The sequence below is a fragment of the Branchiostoma floridae genome, chromosome 6 (assembly GCF_000003815.2).
Source record: "Branchiostoma floridae strain S238N-H82 chromosome 6, Bfl_VNyyK, whole genome shotgun sequence".
In the NCBI taxonomy this organism is placed as follows: domain Eukaryota; kingdom Metazoa; phylum Chordata; class Leptocardii; order Amphioxiformes; family Branchiostomatidae; genus Branchiostoma; species Branchiostoma floridae.
The window spans coordinates 144,530-160,292 of NC_049984.1; the positions used below are offsets into that span (position 1 = coordinate 144,530).

Genomic DNA, 15,763 nt, shown 5'->3' on the forward strand with positions numbered 1-15,763 from the left:
AGTTGGAGTTGTTCACCTCGTGTGTTTCTGTCCCGTAGCGCCAGGCCAGACCCACGGACGGCACGTTTATTACGTGAAGACAGCGTCAGGTTGTTGACCTCGTGTGTTTCTGTCCCGTAGCGCCAGGCCGGACCCACGGACAGCGCGTTATTACGTGAAGACGGCGTCAGGTTGTTCACCCCGTGTGTTTCTGTCCCGTAGCACCAGGCCGGACCCACGGACGACGCGTTATTACGTGAAGACGGCGTCAGGTTGTTGACCTCGTGTGTTTCTGTCCCATAGCACCAGGCCGGACCCACGGACGACGCGTTATTACGTGAAGACGGCGTCAGGTTGTTCACCCCGTGTGTTTCTGTCCCGTAGCACCAGGCCGGACCCACGGACGACGCGTTATTACGTGAAGACAGCGTCAGGAAAGCTGCTGGTGAAGGGCGGAGTCGTTTACAAGCTCAGCAGCAGCCGTCTGACCCGGGCCTCACACTTTCACTCTCACAGGTACACACTTTCACTCTCACAGGTACACACTTTCACTCTCACAGGTACACACTTTCACTCTCACAGGTACACACTTTCACTCTCACAGGTACACACTTTCACTCTCACAGGTACACACTTTCACTCTCACAGGTACACACTTTCACTCTCACAGGTACACACTTTCACTCTTACAGGTACACACTTTCACTCTCACAGGTACACACTTTCACTCTCACAGGTACACACTTTCACTCTCACAGGTACACACTTTCACTCTCACAGGTACGCACTTTCACACTTTCACTCGCACTTGTTCTTGTGTGTTTTGTTTTGTTTGGGTCAACTCTTTTCTGCCATATTTTTATAAGAAGAAATTTGGACAAAAGCAATATCTTGAGACTAACGAAAGGCCTTAAATTGACTTAACTTGAGTATGCACATCCCAGCAAGCCGAACTTTTCAGAAGAAGAAGTCAAAAAAAATCCAAGAGGGTCTGCATGGGGGAATCCTGGCAAAGTTTTGATTGGGATGGTCTGAGCCGACAATGATGTAGGTTTTGGGTCGGGATCATGAGATGGTGTCTCCTGGTCCCCGGATCTGTTGTCGACGCCCCAGGATCATGTTCTGCTGCCAGTAGATCCCAGTTGATCCGGTAAGCTGTGTCTGATCCCTACCAGCTATCGGATCCTCAAACTTCTACTCACAGTTCTGTTCAGATCTCTGTTGATCCGGGAAGCTGTGTCCGATCATTGCCAGTTATCGATGCTCAAACCTCTGCACACAGTTCAGTTCAGATCCCAGTTGATCTGGGAAGTTGTGTCTGATCATTGCCAGTTATCGGATCCTCAAACCTCTGCACACAGTTCAGTTCAGACCCCAGTTGATCTGGGAAGTTGTGTCTGATCATTGCCAGTTATCGGATCCTCAAACCTCTGCACACAGTTCAGTTCAGATCCCAGTTGATCTGGGAAGCTGTGTACGATCATTGCCAGTTATCGATGCTCAAACCTCTGCTCATGGAGCAGAACCTCATCAGATGGACCCAATTACCCCCCGATGCCGGCACCATCCCGCACGCCCCCCTAATATCCTCCCCCCCCCACACCTGCCCGGCCGCATGGCCCCCATAAACTCATCCGTCTTCCACAAATTGATTCATGGGAAGTGCCGCGGCAGAATTTACCGGAGTTGGGGATAAATAATGGATGGTTTGAGGAATTGATTGGCGGGCCCGAACCTAACCGAGTGTGAAATATTCATACTTGAACTACTGGGGAAGGTCGTGTCGGATCCATCATCTTATGTCAACATTGCTCACTGCTCCGACACTCGTATATGTCATCCAGGTATCCATCGTCTTATGTCAACATTGCTCACTTCTCCCGACACTCGTATATGTCATCCAGGCATCCATCATCTTATGTCAACATTGCTCACTACTCCCGACACTCGTATATGTCATCCAGGATCCCCTCACTACTACTTAGTCTACCCCCCACAATCTTATCTAGAAGGCCATAGCACTTTTTAATCACTTATGCTCTAAGTTCGAAAAAAACTGCTGGGGGCCCAAATGTACACCACTTACTCTCTGCCCCAAAGAGCTACATGTATCTACACTGTAACTACTCAAAAGTCACGGCCATAGCTTGTCCAGCACTCAAGGTATCAAAACCGGAATATCTACTGCGGTACTGGAACAAGCCACTGTCGGGCCCAAAATGTAACAGTTTTGATATTTTTAAGGGAGAAATAAATTACTACCACAGTCACTGTGGAGAAGCTGACAGAATTACTGGGAAGATGTTACCAATCATGCATTGCATATAAGTTGCCACACATCGTATCCTTTACAGTTGTCGTGCAAGAAAGTTCTATTATTATAAGATAAAGTATTTTGAGTCCTAACCTTAAACCCTAACATACACAGCTGATAGTATATCACACTGGGTGTTTTCAGGACTGACTCTGTTGACTGTAGTAGAGCTGATATCTGCCTAAGTGCTTTGGCCAGTGAGAAAGTTTTGCTCCATAGCTCCAGAAATGATGTGGTCAAATTTGTTCACTCTTGGATCCATCAAGTGATGTCGCTTGCACGACTTACCCTGACACTGACGGTTGTCATGGCGATGATCATGTGATATAACCTGCACCTTTCCTCCTCCTCCCGTCCCTCCAGGTAAACCAGCGGCACACAAAGACGTCAAGGTCAACATCCGGGGAGAGAGGTTCCTACTAGACGCCAGCGGCAAGACGCTGACTCGGGTCAAGGAAACCGCAGGTAGGTGATGGCCCCCCCCCCCCTTCACCCCTCCCCCCTCCTTCCAATGTGTGATTCATACCAGACCGGTTTGTTTCCTTGGTTTTCTGATATTTGAAGATAAAAATTGTACAAAAAGCCAAAAACCAGGGGGGTGAGGGGGGCTGGGAGAAAAACCTGCACCTATCTCTTCTCCATAAGACTCTGTATACCAAGGTGCAGGCTCTCCCTCAGATTCTGTTATTGTGATTTTCCCACCATTCCTTCTTTCCTTCCTTTCTTTCTTTCTTCCTTCCTTCCTTCCATCCTTCCTTCCTTCCTTCCCTTTCTTTCTTTCGTTCTTTCTTTTTCTTCTTTTCTTTTCTTTCTTTCTTTCTTTCTTTCTTTCTTTCTTTCTTTCTTTCTTTCTTTCTTTCTTTCTTTCTTTCTTTCTTTCTTTCTTTCTTTCTTTCCCTCTTACTGTCTTTCATTTCTTTCTTTCTTTCTTTCTTTCTTTTCTTTCTTTTTTAAACCAACAACCAGCAAGTCAAAAAGGTGTTGGCTGAAGCCTGAGTGTTGTGCAGATGTTGTGTTTTGTTCCTGTCTTGCGTGGTTTAGAGTGATGAGATTTGTGGCTGTCTGCTGGGTTTAGTGAGAAGAGGGAAGATTTGTGCCATCCCCGACATGGAAAAACCATTAGGCGTGTTGAGGGCTTCAAAGTGTTGCGGAGCGGGAGTGAATATTGGTCCATTGTGGGAGGGCCGGGCGTATCGAACAGCGTGAGCGCCTTAATTGCTTTCTGTCCACGGTTAGTTGGGGGTGATTTGTTTGGCAAAGTTTGATGATTGTTTGACCCCCCAGGGTCTTCCACCAATGAGGCCGCAGGGACTCGTCCCGGGAAGGAACCATTCACACCCAGGGGGGTGTCCAGGGTGGTCATCCGGGGCGTCCCCTTCATCCGCACGGCGCCGGGAAAACTCGTGCGGTCTTCAGCGACCAATAAGGTGCAGGAAATGGCCAGGTGAGGCAACCGAGACACGTACAATCAATTCTGGTCGGACAAAAGTCTTAGCTGGAACTCAAAGTGGCCTATGTGGCCCCAGCTAACACTTAAGACATTACCTGGACACCTTGGTGATAAGAAGGTGATGAAGGTTACGTGGATTACAGTGTTTGATCATCATTCAAACTTGGCTGCAATATGGGGAAAAAACTGCAGTGTTTCAATAATTACAGTATAGTATTAGCTGGACTTTTTGCTTCTTTAAACTGAGTATGATAATGTGAAAAGTAGCTGCAGAAGAAAATAGCAACAGAAGTATATACAGAAGTGCATTTACTGACAACAAGATGTGGATTAGGTCTGAGTCTAAACATGTCTTAACCTTCATACCATTGGCATCCTCACAAGAGTACACAGTTTGAGTCACGTCACAATCACCATGATCTAAACCAACCCTTTACAGAACCCTTCATTCTGAAGCTTTAAGTCATTGAAAAACACATTACACAGCTTTCCCTCACCTGTCCTTGGGCTGGAAAGCCATGGAATTCTATTAGAGGTTTGGGAAACAAAGGAAATTTGTTAGAGGACATGGGAAGTCATGAGATTTTATTACAAGATATGAAACTGTTGTCATTTTGTTAAAGGTCATAAAACGTTGCGGAATTTGATTTCAGGCTGCAGCAGGTGATGGAACTTCATTACAGGTGATAAAAGCTCCTGGAATTTTGTTAGCAGCCGTGGAATTTGGGTAAAGGTCGCAGGAGGACAGGAAATGCCAAGGACACTCTTCTGCTGACTTGGTGTTTCAGCACTCTTAGTCTTCAACACTCTCAGTCTTTAGCATGAAGTGCCACAAAATGTTATAAAAACCTGCCTGTAACAACATTATAAGAAAAAATAAATACTTAGTCTAGTACCCCCATATTATCACCTTGCTCTAGTGACCTTGACCCATGATCCCATGACCTTGACCCCATGTTTGCATGACCTTGACCCTTGTTCCTATGACCTTGACCCTTGTGTGCCCTCCCAGCCGTGCGGTACAGAGGAGCATCCTGACCAGTCAGACGGCCCGCTACAGGAAAACCAACCGGCAGGCCGCGGCGCGCCAGTACTGCATGTTCTACAACCGCTTCGGCCGCTGTAACCGTGGCAACGACTGTCCCTACATCCACGACCCCGACAAGGTCGCCGTCTGCACCAGGTTGGTAAAGCTATCCTTCAATTATCATAGTCTTCTGCCCTTACTACTGAAAGGGCAGCCATGGCCTGATAGATGACACACTTGAACTCCTGTCCCGAGGTTGGGGTTCGATTCCCACTGATGACATGGCTCAGTTGAATCTCTCAGCAGCTTTGTACCAGTTGTCTAATCTTGAAGGACCTATACATCAGTATCTATACATAGTTGATAAAACTTCCCTCCGTTCTGACTTGGTATTGCCTTGTAGCGCACCCTGGTCCCACGTCTTCATGGGTAATAAAACTCGTGACAGAACGAGAACAAAGTCAGTGGAGCCGTGAGTCAACTCCTGAAGAACATTTAATATTTGGGGGTTCCTTTAGCTTTTAGGATGTCGAGAGAACATTTAAGACGTGGGGAGTTCCTTAAAGATTTTATCATAACATTTGAGATGTGGGGATTTCATTGGAACATTTCAGAAAACAGTCATTTCCTTAAACATCTTATCATAACATTTAAGATACAGGGAGTTCTGTAGGAATCTCATATCAGAAGCCTTCAGACATAGACAGTGTCTTGTAGATAAAAAAGACTTCATCAAAGCACTTCACGCTAGGAATTCATTAATGAAGTACCTGACAATTACTCAATGACTCTCTTCACACGCACACCACCAAACAAACCCTTCCCAATCAGCCACCACCACAAGTTACCAGTACATTCTGCGTTACACTCTGCTGTAAATCTCTGCACTAACTCCACACAGCATTGTGGGAAGAACAAGAGCATGATGGGAACTCTCATAGCCACACAGCTCCAAACTTGTAGTGTCCTGAAAAGTTCCAGTAAGCTGTAAAAGTGTCCCGTAAACCCCTCCCCTACCATCGGAGCCGTCAGCTGGCAGTGATGAAGCACCTTCCCAGGGCCAAACCTTGTTCAGTCTTTGATTTGCCTCCAAATGAGCCGCAGTTTTTAATTGCTGTTGGAGCGGAGACTTTGATTCATGGCGGGGCCGACGGCTTAAGTACGCGGGACACGCTTGCCTGAAGACGGGGTCCCAGCTGACACACACGCTTACACCGGTGTAAATTATAGGATTTCTCCTCCCACATTTCCATTTGTATCAATTTCCCCCGAATCTGGTGACGAATGTTGTGACTTGTTTCATTCATGTCGGGCGGTCGCGCCCGGCTTGTTTATTGCGACAGAACGGCTGTGATGGCAGGAACTCCGTCAAGTTCGGCTCGACGATCCCTCTTCCCGCGACGCATCGTTCATACCCATTAACAGGAAATCCATGCAGAAGTGTTCAGGCCGGTCCCTTTATGACTGCCGCCATTCCCGACTCCTGCTAATGTGGACCACTCACACCTGATTCTGCACAGAACAAAGAACCCAGCCTCCACTTGAAAGTCACAACTCTTATTGACGACATCAGTAGAGTTACGACTGGTCGCTAAGTGCCCATTTTTCTCCACGGCGAAAACTAAGCTTTTCATCCACCGTCAAATTTGCTTCTGAAAACATCGGATTCAGTTTGGCGGGTGGAATAAATGTGTTTTTAATGTGGCTGGCTCATTAGGGTTGATGGTGGTTGATATTTGGTGATGGGAGGAGAATTAGGATCCATGATTGTGTCAGAGGTGGGAATCTGTTCAACTTGTTGTGTGTCAGCCAGAGTTTGATGGGGTCTTAACTTACTTAAGCTTTTCTATTTTGTGCGAGTTTGCTCAGTGCAGTGTGATATACAGGACCCACTTCTGGGCACTGAACTTAACACTCACTGTAGCAGCATCTTTCTTAAGTCAGAAACATCATGGTTGATACAAGCTTGACTCACTACATATCAGGACTAGATGACACAATTATAGCAGTAGTGGTAAATATCACTTACTCTTGTCTAATGAAAGCAAAGAAAGACTGAAAAAGTCTTGATTAAAGCTGCAAAAACTGGGAAGACAAGAGCCAGTTTAAAGGCAACCTAAGCAATATCAAAGATTTAAAAGTGAAAATATTCTGGATGAGGCAATCTGTATGAAAGTAATATCTACTGCACTATTTGCCCAAATCTACATCATTATTTCATTTTTTGAGCGGTTAAAAACGGCACAGAAACAAGCCACCCTAGGATTCCCTAAAAATTGTAACCCACAAAAATTAGACTTCACAACATCCTCGCGCCACTGTGGCGTTGAATATCTGCTCCTTGAATGTTGTTATGGAATGGAATAGAGTTGCTTCATCTTATCACATAGAAAAGTGTCCCAAAAAACTGACTTTGATAATTGAAGTTCTACAAACCTGACTCGGGCTAATATTGCTTAGGTTGCCTTTCATGGTGAAGGAAATTCCATGCTCATGTGGTCCCTTCCCCAGTCTTGGATGGTCAACATCTTTTCCTATTTTACTGTGCACATTTGTTGATGTAAGTAAAATGTAGTTGGTATCCTGTAGCATTGTACATAACAATTGTAGAGAAAGAGAAAAGTATGTGTCTGTACATGTGGTTGGTGTCCTGTAGTTTATAGTATTACACATGTAGTTGGTGTCCTGTAGTTTATACACATGTGGTTGGTGTCCTGTAGTACAGATACATGTGGTTGGTGTCCTGTAGTATTGACCATCTGCAGTGATGGATCAGGACAGTGCAGGCTGGAGATGTGCTTTGATGTCGGCGTCACCAGCAGGTGTAATAAACACGGCGGGGGTCGATGTGCTGAGAAATGGACACGGATTTAACTTGTCAGATTCCGCATGTCGCCGGATCGCACTGCCTAGGCTGCTGGCAGGTTCTTCTGTCTTCCTTAGTGACTGTCTTCCTGGCAGATTTGTAGGGAATCATCCTTCTATTGTTACTAGTCTGTTTTAATCTAAGGTGGAAAAATGGAGACGAGTTATCAGACTTCTCAACTCATGGTTTCCACCTTGAGTTGTTTTTCAAGTCTCTTGGTTTTCGTTAGAACCTGTGAAAACCTCTTTCTTCTTCTTCTTGCTGTTTTGCTATCGAACGCTGTGGCTGATAGATAGACTTGAGCCTGACTTGCCAGAAGTTCCACTTGAAGTTGCTTCACGCAGCGTTGGGTCTTCAGCAGTTGTTTTATCTTCCTTACGAAGTGTCCAAACTGGTCTGTAAGACATTATTAGGATGGAAGTTCGCCTGTGTTATGTTGGGCCCACTCACTCACACAGGTCCGCATGCTCCAGGAAGGAGCGTAGCGCCTCCACACATGGTTCTCCACATACATGTAGGTCTGTTGTAGGCTAGCTCACAGGTGGTGGTTGTATGACAGGTCGTTCAGTGTAATATAACCAGCTGCTGCCATGCCGCGTGCCTGCGAAGCTGGTGTGTTACGCCCAAGGGCAGTTATACCGGCTATATAGATACAGATACAGAAGTCTAGGCCTACTAAACTTTATCAAACCAATGCAGAATAGAACTGCCATAGATTGAGAAACATAGACTGTACCCATCTTATTAACTTGTCATTTTCATAATGATACTCCTAAAAGTTTTAAAACGTCTGGGATTCAAGAGAAGAAAGTTCTTCACACATTTCACACAAGTCTCTTAACAGCATAGTTAAGGAAAGACCTTGAAAACCCATCTTACAGCAAACTGGGATGAAATGTCCTGAATTTGGTGTGGACGACCCCCACTGGACATTCAATTTGATAGATTAAGTGTACAACTTCCTTCAGGTATTTTGATGATAACTTGGTGCTAAGCAGGTTACCAGCAGGTGAAAGAATCAGAATGACATTTTATCAGCATGACTTCTGAAGAGTTGGTATAACCTGCCAGGTTGATACTACGGGTTGTCTGTGTCCTTGATAAACCAGCCCAGCTGATGTGAGCCCGTCCGTGGGTTGTCTCCCAGGAAACCCGACTTGTGGTCCACCGCGGGTCCGAGCAGCTGGAGGGTGATTGATAACGACATCCTCGCATCAATGTTCCGGCGGGTGATGGGAAATATTGGAGTTTGATGGATGCAGACAGCTCTGGTGTCCGCGTTTGTCAATATCAATTCTCCCAACGCCCTCCCCGGTCCCCAACACACCTGTCCTGGGCTCGTGTCCGCCGCGTCGGGCAGGGTTCTAGCTCACTCTCCCAGTCCCACTAGGGTTATAGCTGCGGTGGTGCGTTTTCCATGTCCCACTCCAACAGTGTTATAGCTGTGGTGGTGCGTTTTTCGTGCCTCTTTGGCCCTCCTGTGTTGTAGCAGGTATTGTCCAGTGGTTGTACTAACTGTCTGTGCACTGGAACAGCAACAGTTTGACTCCCAGTAGTTGTCAGTCCTGCACATAACTGGAACAAGTGGACAACGCATCCATGGTCCAGTCTGTTCATTCTAACTTCTCATGAAGAGTTTTTGCTATGAATGACCGCCAGTATATTGTGCCCTTGTATACACAGTTATCATTTCTCTCTTGCTATGGTGAGTGGATATACCAGTGGATAGTGTTTCAGTAGAAATTAAAGATAATGTTTTATTTGCTCAGTCCTTAGTTCTGTACAATACCTCAATGTACATGTACATTGATGTTTTCTGATGCACCAGTATGGCAGCAGGGCTTGTGTGTTATGTGGTTCGGAAAGGGTTATAGCAAGATATGTGCATATTTTATGCCTGAGCAACTGTAGCAATGTAAGTTCTATACCAGCCTGATTAATGTGTTTTAACCCAGCAGTGGCAGGGTACATGTACCAGGCATTGAAGTATTGCTGTGGTCACCAAGTGATGCATGGTCCGGCATGTCCGACCTTCGGCTAACCGGTCCCCGCACCGCCCCACCGCCCGTTTACACCGGCCCCGGCTCTCAATACGCGCTAACAAGGCGGCCGCGCTGCCAGGGCACGCCGCGTGATTGATCATGCGTGGAGCGGGCCGGGTTGATTTGACGTGAAGTATTGCAGTCGTCAACAAGTGATACATGGTTGGGCACGGCTACCAGGGTCACTGCTTCAACCTGTCATATCATAGCACATGTCTTATAGCTGTTATATCACAGCACATGTCTTACAGCTGTCATATCATAGCACATGTCTTACAGCTGTCATATCATAGCACATGTCTTACAGCTGTCATATCATAGCACATGTCTTACCGCTGTCATATCACAGCACATGTCTTACCGCTGTCATATCATAGCACATGTCTTACAGCTGTCGTATCATAGCACATGTCTTACAGCTGTCATATCATAGCACATGTCTTACAGCTGTCATATCACAGCACATGTCTTACAGCTGTCATATCATAGCACATATCTTACAGCTGTCATATCATAGCACATGTCTTACAGCTGTCATATCACAGCACATGTCTTACAGCTGTCATATCATAGCACATGTCTTACAGCTGTCATATCATAGCACATGTCTTACAGCTGTCATATCGTAGCACATGTCTTACAGCTGTCGTATCATAGCACATGTCTTACAGCTGTCATATCACAGCACATGTCTTAGCGCATATCATAGCGCATGTCTTATAGGTGTCATATCATAGCACATGTCTTACAGCTGTCATATCATAGCACATGTCTTACAGCTGTCATATCACAGCACATGTCTTACAGCTGTCATATCATAGCACATGTCTTACAGCTGTTATGTCATAGCACATATCACAGCACATGTCTTATAGCTGTCTTATCATAGCACATGTCTTACAGCATCGGAACATTCAACCTGGTGTCATATCATACATTATGTCATACCTGTGACACAAAACCGTTCAATACGGGTGTTCAAGACCGGGTGATAACTTTCCGTACGGCCCGGGCTCTAAGTTGTATCACACGGGCTCCATTCGAATAAATCGAACTGTTTTGAGTGGGCCGAGTGTGGCGCCGTCAAAAATTCGAATACCTGATCGGACGTTGGAACATTACTGTTGCAACACTTTTTTTCGAGGGCAACAAAATTGTTCAACTTCTGGCGCATTTCGCATCAAACCAGGGGTTTTCTCAGGTGGGTATGACATAAATAAAATACAACACGGTGTATTTCGCATCACCCTCGGTCCCAGCCCTCCCGCAGGTCGGATCGCCCTCCGGCCTTCGGCCGTCGTGCAATCCGACCCGCGGTCGGGCTGGTACCTCGGCTGATACGGAATACACCGTGTTGTATTCTGTATTTACTCACTTACTTCGCTCCCTCACCGGCACTCACTCACACACTCATTCCTGTTTCTCATCTCAGTGAACATTAAGAACGTATCCTTCTGGTGCAGGAGGAAGTGTAGAAGGAGTTATAGAACAAGGGTTTTAGGAAAGTTTCATGAGTTAGTGTCCGTACTCCAAACTTAAGAAAGTAGATCTCTTGGAACTGAATACACACTCTTTGCAAAAAGATGTGACAAAGAGAATTAAGTTAAGACTTCCAATCTAAAGGATGCCACTTCTCAGTGCTGTCCGGCGTGAAGGCAGAAGAAGAAGATTAATTTTTCTTCAATCCTGACTGACGTTGTGGGCTTGCATGTGGTAGTTAAACTTTTACGGTCATATTTTGATTGGTTTTTATCGTAGTTTTGACAGTTTTCCAGACTTGTCCGCTTGACATATTTTTATATCTTATGGATCTTCCTGTACATCTGATTGTGGGAAATTATTGCCTAGAAGAGTAAAATCGATGGGGAAGATGGCGGGATTACCGTTGTGATTGATGTCGACGTCGCGATGATCGGCTGTCGTCGCGGAAACGACAGGTTTATGCTCCGTGTCGGAGCGCCCGTATCCGGTGGCAACCTGCCAGGGCCGTCAGCGGCGCTTTATTGTCCCTCCTGCAAGTTTGACGGAAGATGACAGGTCAACGTCTTTACAGGACCTGCTGGGCTGGGGACACTGGGGCTGGGGGAGATGAGTCGTCAGTCATCTGATGGGCCTGATGTACTGTACAGGCTTGGTGTGCTGAAAGTGGCAGTCCTTTAGTTGGTATTAAACTATTATGAAATGTTGTGTACATGACTTGTATGTTTTGTATACAGTTAATAGTTCTGGACAACCTGCACTGGGTACAATTTAGTTACACGAAAGGCCTTTATTCCTTCTCTAAACCAGGATCTTTTGCATTTACTGGACAGGTAATGATTGTACATGTGTAAGGGAACTTTGGTTTGAGTATGAACTTCTACTACAAGTGGTTAGTGGCATCAGGAGGAGTTTTGGTTCAGTTTTAGTCCCAGATTCCACAGGAATTGCTTGACAGCTGAAGATTTCTACTTACATACACAATGTGTTGTAACCTGATATAATGTGACATGAGCTGTACCTGTATTGAGCAGGTCTACCTGTTCACAACCCAGGTGTGCATTCCTTATCTGGATACTACACAGGTGTGTGCTTGAGTCCCTGCTGTAAGAAAATACCTGTATATGCGTGGTGAGATGTCCGGCAGGTACTTTCCTATACCGGGCAGGTTCTTACGTAGTGTACTGAGCAGGTTCTTACCTGTCCTGAACAGGTTTACTTACCTGAATACTACCTGTACACAGGTGTGTGTGTTCCAGCCACTGTTATAAAACATGCCTGTACACATATATATGCTGAAATGTCCCATAGGTGCGTATAATAACATTGTCCCATGAGTGCGTATAATGTCACCCCACTAATATCGTCCCGCGCAGTAATCAAACCTGTCAGCTTGACGCGCGCACGCGGCGGATTCTGTCGCTGTCAGCAGGCCGGGCTGGGCGGCAGATTAGCGCTCGTTTGTGGCGCTGTGAACGATGAGGGGCTGCCGGCATGTTTAAAATGTCAGCAGTGACAAACTCACACCTTTATGAGCGGCACCACTTACTCCTGATGGATGTGGGGCAGGGTTGTAGCACGGAGGGGCTCGTGAAGACGTCTTTACTCGTTACAGCCTCATTAATAAAGATCTGTCAAGATAACGAGCGGTATCAAACACGAGTCATCCTCACTGTTTCATGCAAAATGCTGTTCTACAATTCCAAAGATACTTTCGTTAGGTTGGTAGGGCATAGGATATTGGAGTTTTATTACAAACAACCAGTAAATTAAATGTTATTTCACCTGTTCATGTTTCCATGCCTATCAGACATCTTTCTCACAGCTTCTAACTCAAGTGTTGCTTTCACTCTATCAGATATATAATGTGTATAGCAGCGAGAAGCAGCACTCCAGTTAGAATCTCTGAGGAAAATGTCTGTATTGTAGAAGAAACTCCAATATCCACTGTTCTACATTGTATTGAGGACAGTATGTTTTGCATTGTTTGCTGTGGAGTTATTCCTGTTTTCTACATAGAAGCTGACATGTATAAGGGGAAACAATGATGAATATGATAAAGATACTTGAAGTATGTACGTATGTGTAAGAAGACTATGTTTAAGTCAGTTCTTCTTTGTGGCCCTTTATAAGGGTAATATGAACCATTGGGTAAAAGTCATCACAAGTCTTGCAGTGCATCGAACCCCTGCAGCTTCAGCAAGTCTGATCTCACATCATCATCATCATCATCTCGTCGTAAAGATGTCTCAAACGTTCATGGCCCTTCTCCTCTTGTCCTCCATCCCCCATAGCTCTTAGCAGATGCTCCATGGTGCAGACTGCACCCTCAAACATCACCCAAACCTGTCAAAGCTTCCAAACTCTGGAAAGACTCCAACCCTACTGCAGAGACTCCAACCCTACTGCAGGAAGAACACCACTTTAGACCAGACTGCTGTCCAGCCAATTTCTGCCCTGTCAAACTCGTCAGCCCTCCGCGATGGGGGACGATAACGTCTGTCTGATGGTTAAACAAGCAGAACAACCTGATACTGGTCCTGATGTTGTACAACCGACCTGATATCGACAAGGATTACCTACAGAACAGGCAACTACTATCACCCCCATCACACCCGTACCCCACACGTCCTTTACAGACAGCCCAGCCCCTGGATGGGAGATGACAGATGATAATGGATGGGAACGATCTGTTCACTGACAGTGTCTGGTCTCGTCACAGGGATTTATTGAAGGAAAGTTGGAATGTGTTCTCTCGTCAAATCAGATCAGGAAGAGTACATGTCGCTGCCAGGACTAGCCCTACTAAATGAAAAGAAGTCCACAAAAGTCGTTTATCATGGAGCAAGTTGAGGAAAATGCAAGGATCTTTATGATGATAAGTGTTTGATTATTTTGTCTCAGTGATGTCTGTTGAGACCTTCTGACTTCATCATAGTTGCAAGCAGAAAACACACTACTAAAATTTCCTTTTTTTCTGGATTGAAACTTATGAATACTTCATCAACCAATCACAGAGTGTCCTCCTTCTCCAAACTTCAGCTTACTAACATAACAGAAGTTACACAAAAGTTGTATTTCTTGGGCCAAGTTGAGCAAAGTGCCACTTTTGTCTGTTTAACACTTTAAGACCTGTCATGATATGATCAGAGCAGAATCAGCCTGGAGGGACAGAAAACATGTTGCTGCTTTCTCCATTCAACCCAGTATTAAAAACTTTATCTATCAGTTACAAACTTTCCTACCTCTCTACGGTAATCTTTATTCAGCAGCCTGTCAGGATCTTGAATAAGTGGTCTGTTTTACTTCCATTGTGCTTAAATGTTGTTCATCAGACACCTCCTGAAACCTGATACATGTAGGTGTTAGTCTTTGACTCTGGCTGTAACCGGAGAAGACCTTGACATTGATGGAGCAAGTAACTGGATCAGCCTGTAGAGAAGACTTTGCTCCTGAGCACTGATGGGAGCACGATCTGAAACCTCCACACGGGCAGGAACATAAGTCATAACATTACTTTACACAGCCAGATATAGCCAACCTACTGGGGCAGCTGCTGTGTTAAACAGCCTGAGGCCAGACTCCTGTCCCTGCAGTTAGACCTGCTTGACTTTCTGCAGCAGGATATAGGGGTTTTCTTTTAAACAACCAATAAGTTTTTATGCTTAGATACATTTTTATGCCTATCACTGAGTATCAGACATCTTCCTGAGAGTTTTGTGAGTGCTGCTCTTCTCCCCGAAGAAGATGTCTTATATAATCATGGGATCTGCTGCATTTAGCCCACATGGGCAGGAACATGCAAATAAAGATCATCAAGGAGACTTAACTAGTTGTGTATAAAAAAAAAAACTCCAGTATCCTTTGTTCTCCCAACCTGATGCAGCTGTGGGTATCTGTGAGGTTTCCAGTCTGTGGTTCTCCGATTCACCAGATTCTCTCTGACAGATAAACTGTCACATCTCGTAAACAGGCACCACTCTAGGGCGCGGGAGCGTCTATCTACCCACACGATCAGGGAGGAAAAGCCGCAACCGTAACGCTGGCGGTGACCCGGGGGTACGGGCCAACCCAGCCGCGGCAGATCCATCGCGCTGACCACTCGGACATCAAGATAGCCGCCATCCTTGGCTAAATGGGCTGAACCATTATCTACCGCAGGTGTTATCAGGGTCACACCTGAGGTGGTACGACCCACCTGGGGGGACAGGTCCACTCAGGCATGGGGGGGGATGTTATGGTTGTACAGAGATATCTGCTCTGATATAGAAGCTGGTACTGACCAACAGATTAGCCTACGGTAATCCCTGGCTTATCAAGGGTTAATCACCGGCCTTAGCTCGGTTTAATATGAGTTAAGTACCAGCCTTACCTCTATTTGTTTCTGTCTCACAGCGAGCGTATGGTCCTCTTAGGGTGGCAGAAATCTCTGTCAGAAATGTGGTGACTTGTTACAGAGCTCTGGGCTTGGAGTTCTTTCAGAGAGTCGTTAGTCGTTTCTGACTACATAAGATCTCTACATCACATGGCCCATTCAACTATAACTCCAGACATTTGTTTTGCATAACAAATGGAAACTTAAGGTCAATGACCTTAAGATGGGGCC

The 15,763-nt window shown here is 45.6% G+C and overlaps 1 protein-coding gene across 1 annotated transcript in view; it reads left to right on the top strand.

The window, feature by feature from the left end:
- Window positions 1-15,763, top strand: part of LOC118417370 (zinc finger CCCH domain-containing protein 3-like) — a 77,845-nt gene that overhangs the window by 17,273 nt on the left and 44,809 nt on the right. Inside the window, exons 5-8 of the mRNA XM_035822923.1 lie at window positions 364-539; window positions 2,657-2,758; window positions 3,578-3,737; window positions 4,756-4,926. Coding sequence (XP_035678816.1) covers window positions 364-539; window positions 2,657-2,758; window positions 3,578-3,737; window positions 4,756-4,926 — 609 coding nt within the window. The remainder of the gene's footprint in view (window positions 1-363; window positions 540-2,656; window positions 2,759-3,577; window positions 3,738-4,755; window positions 4,927-15,763) is intronic.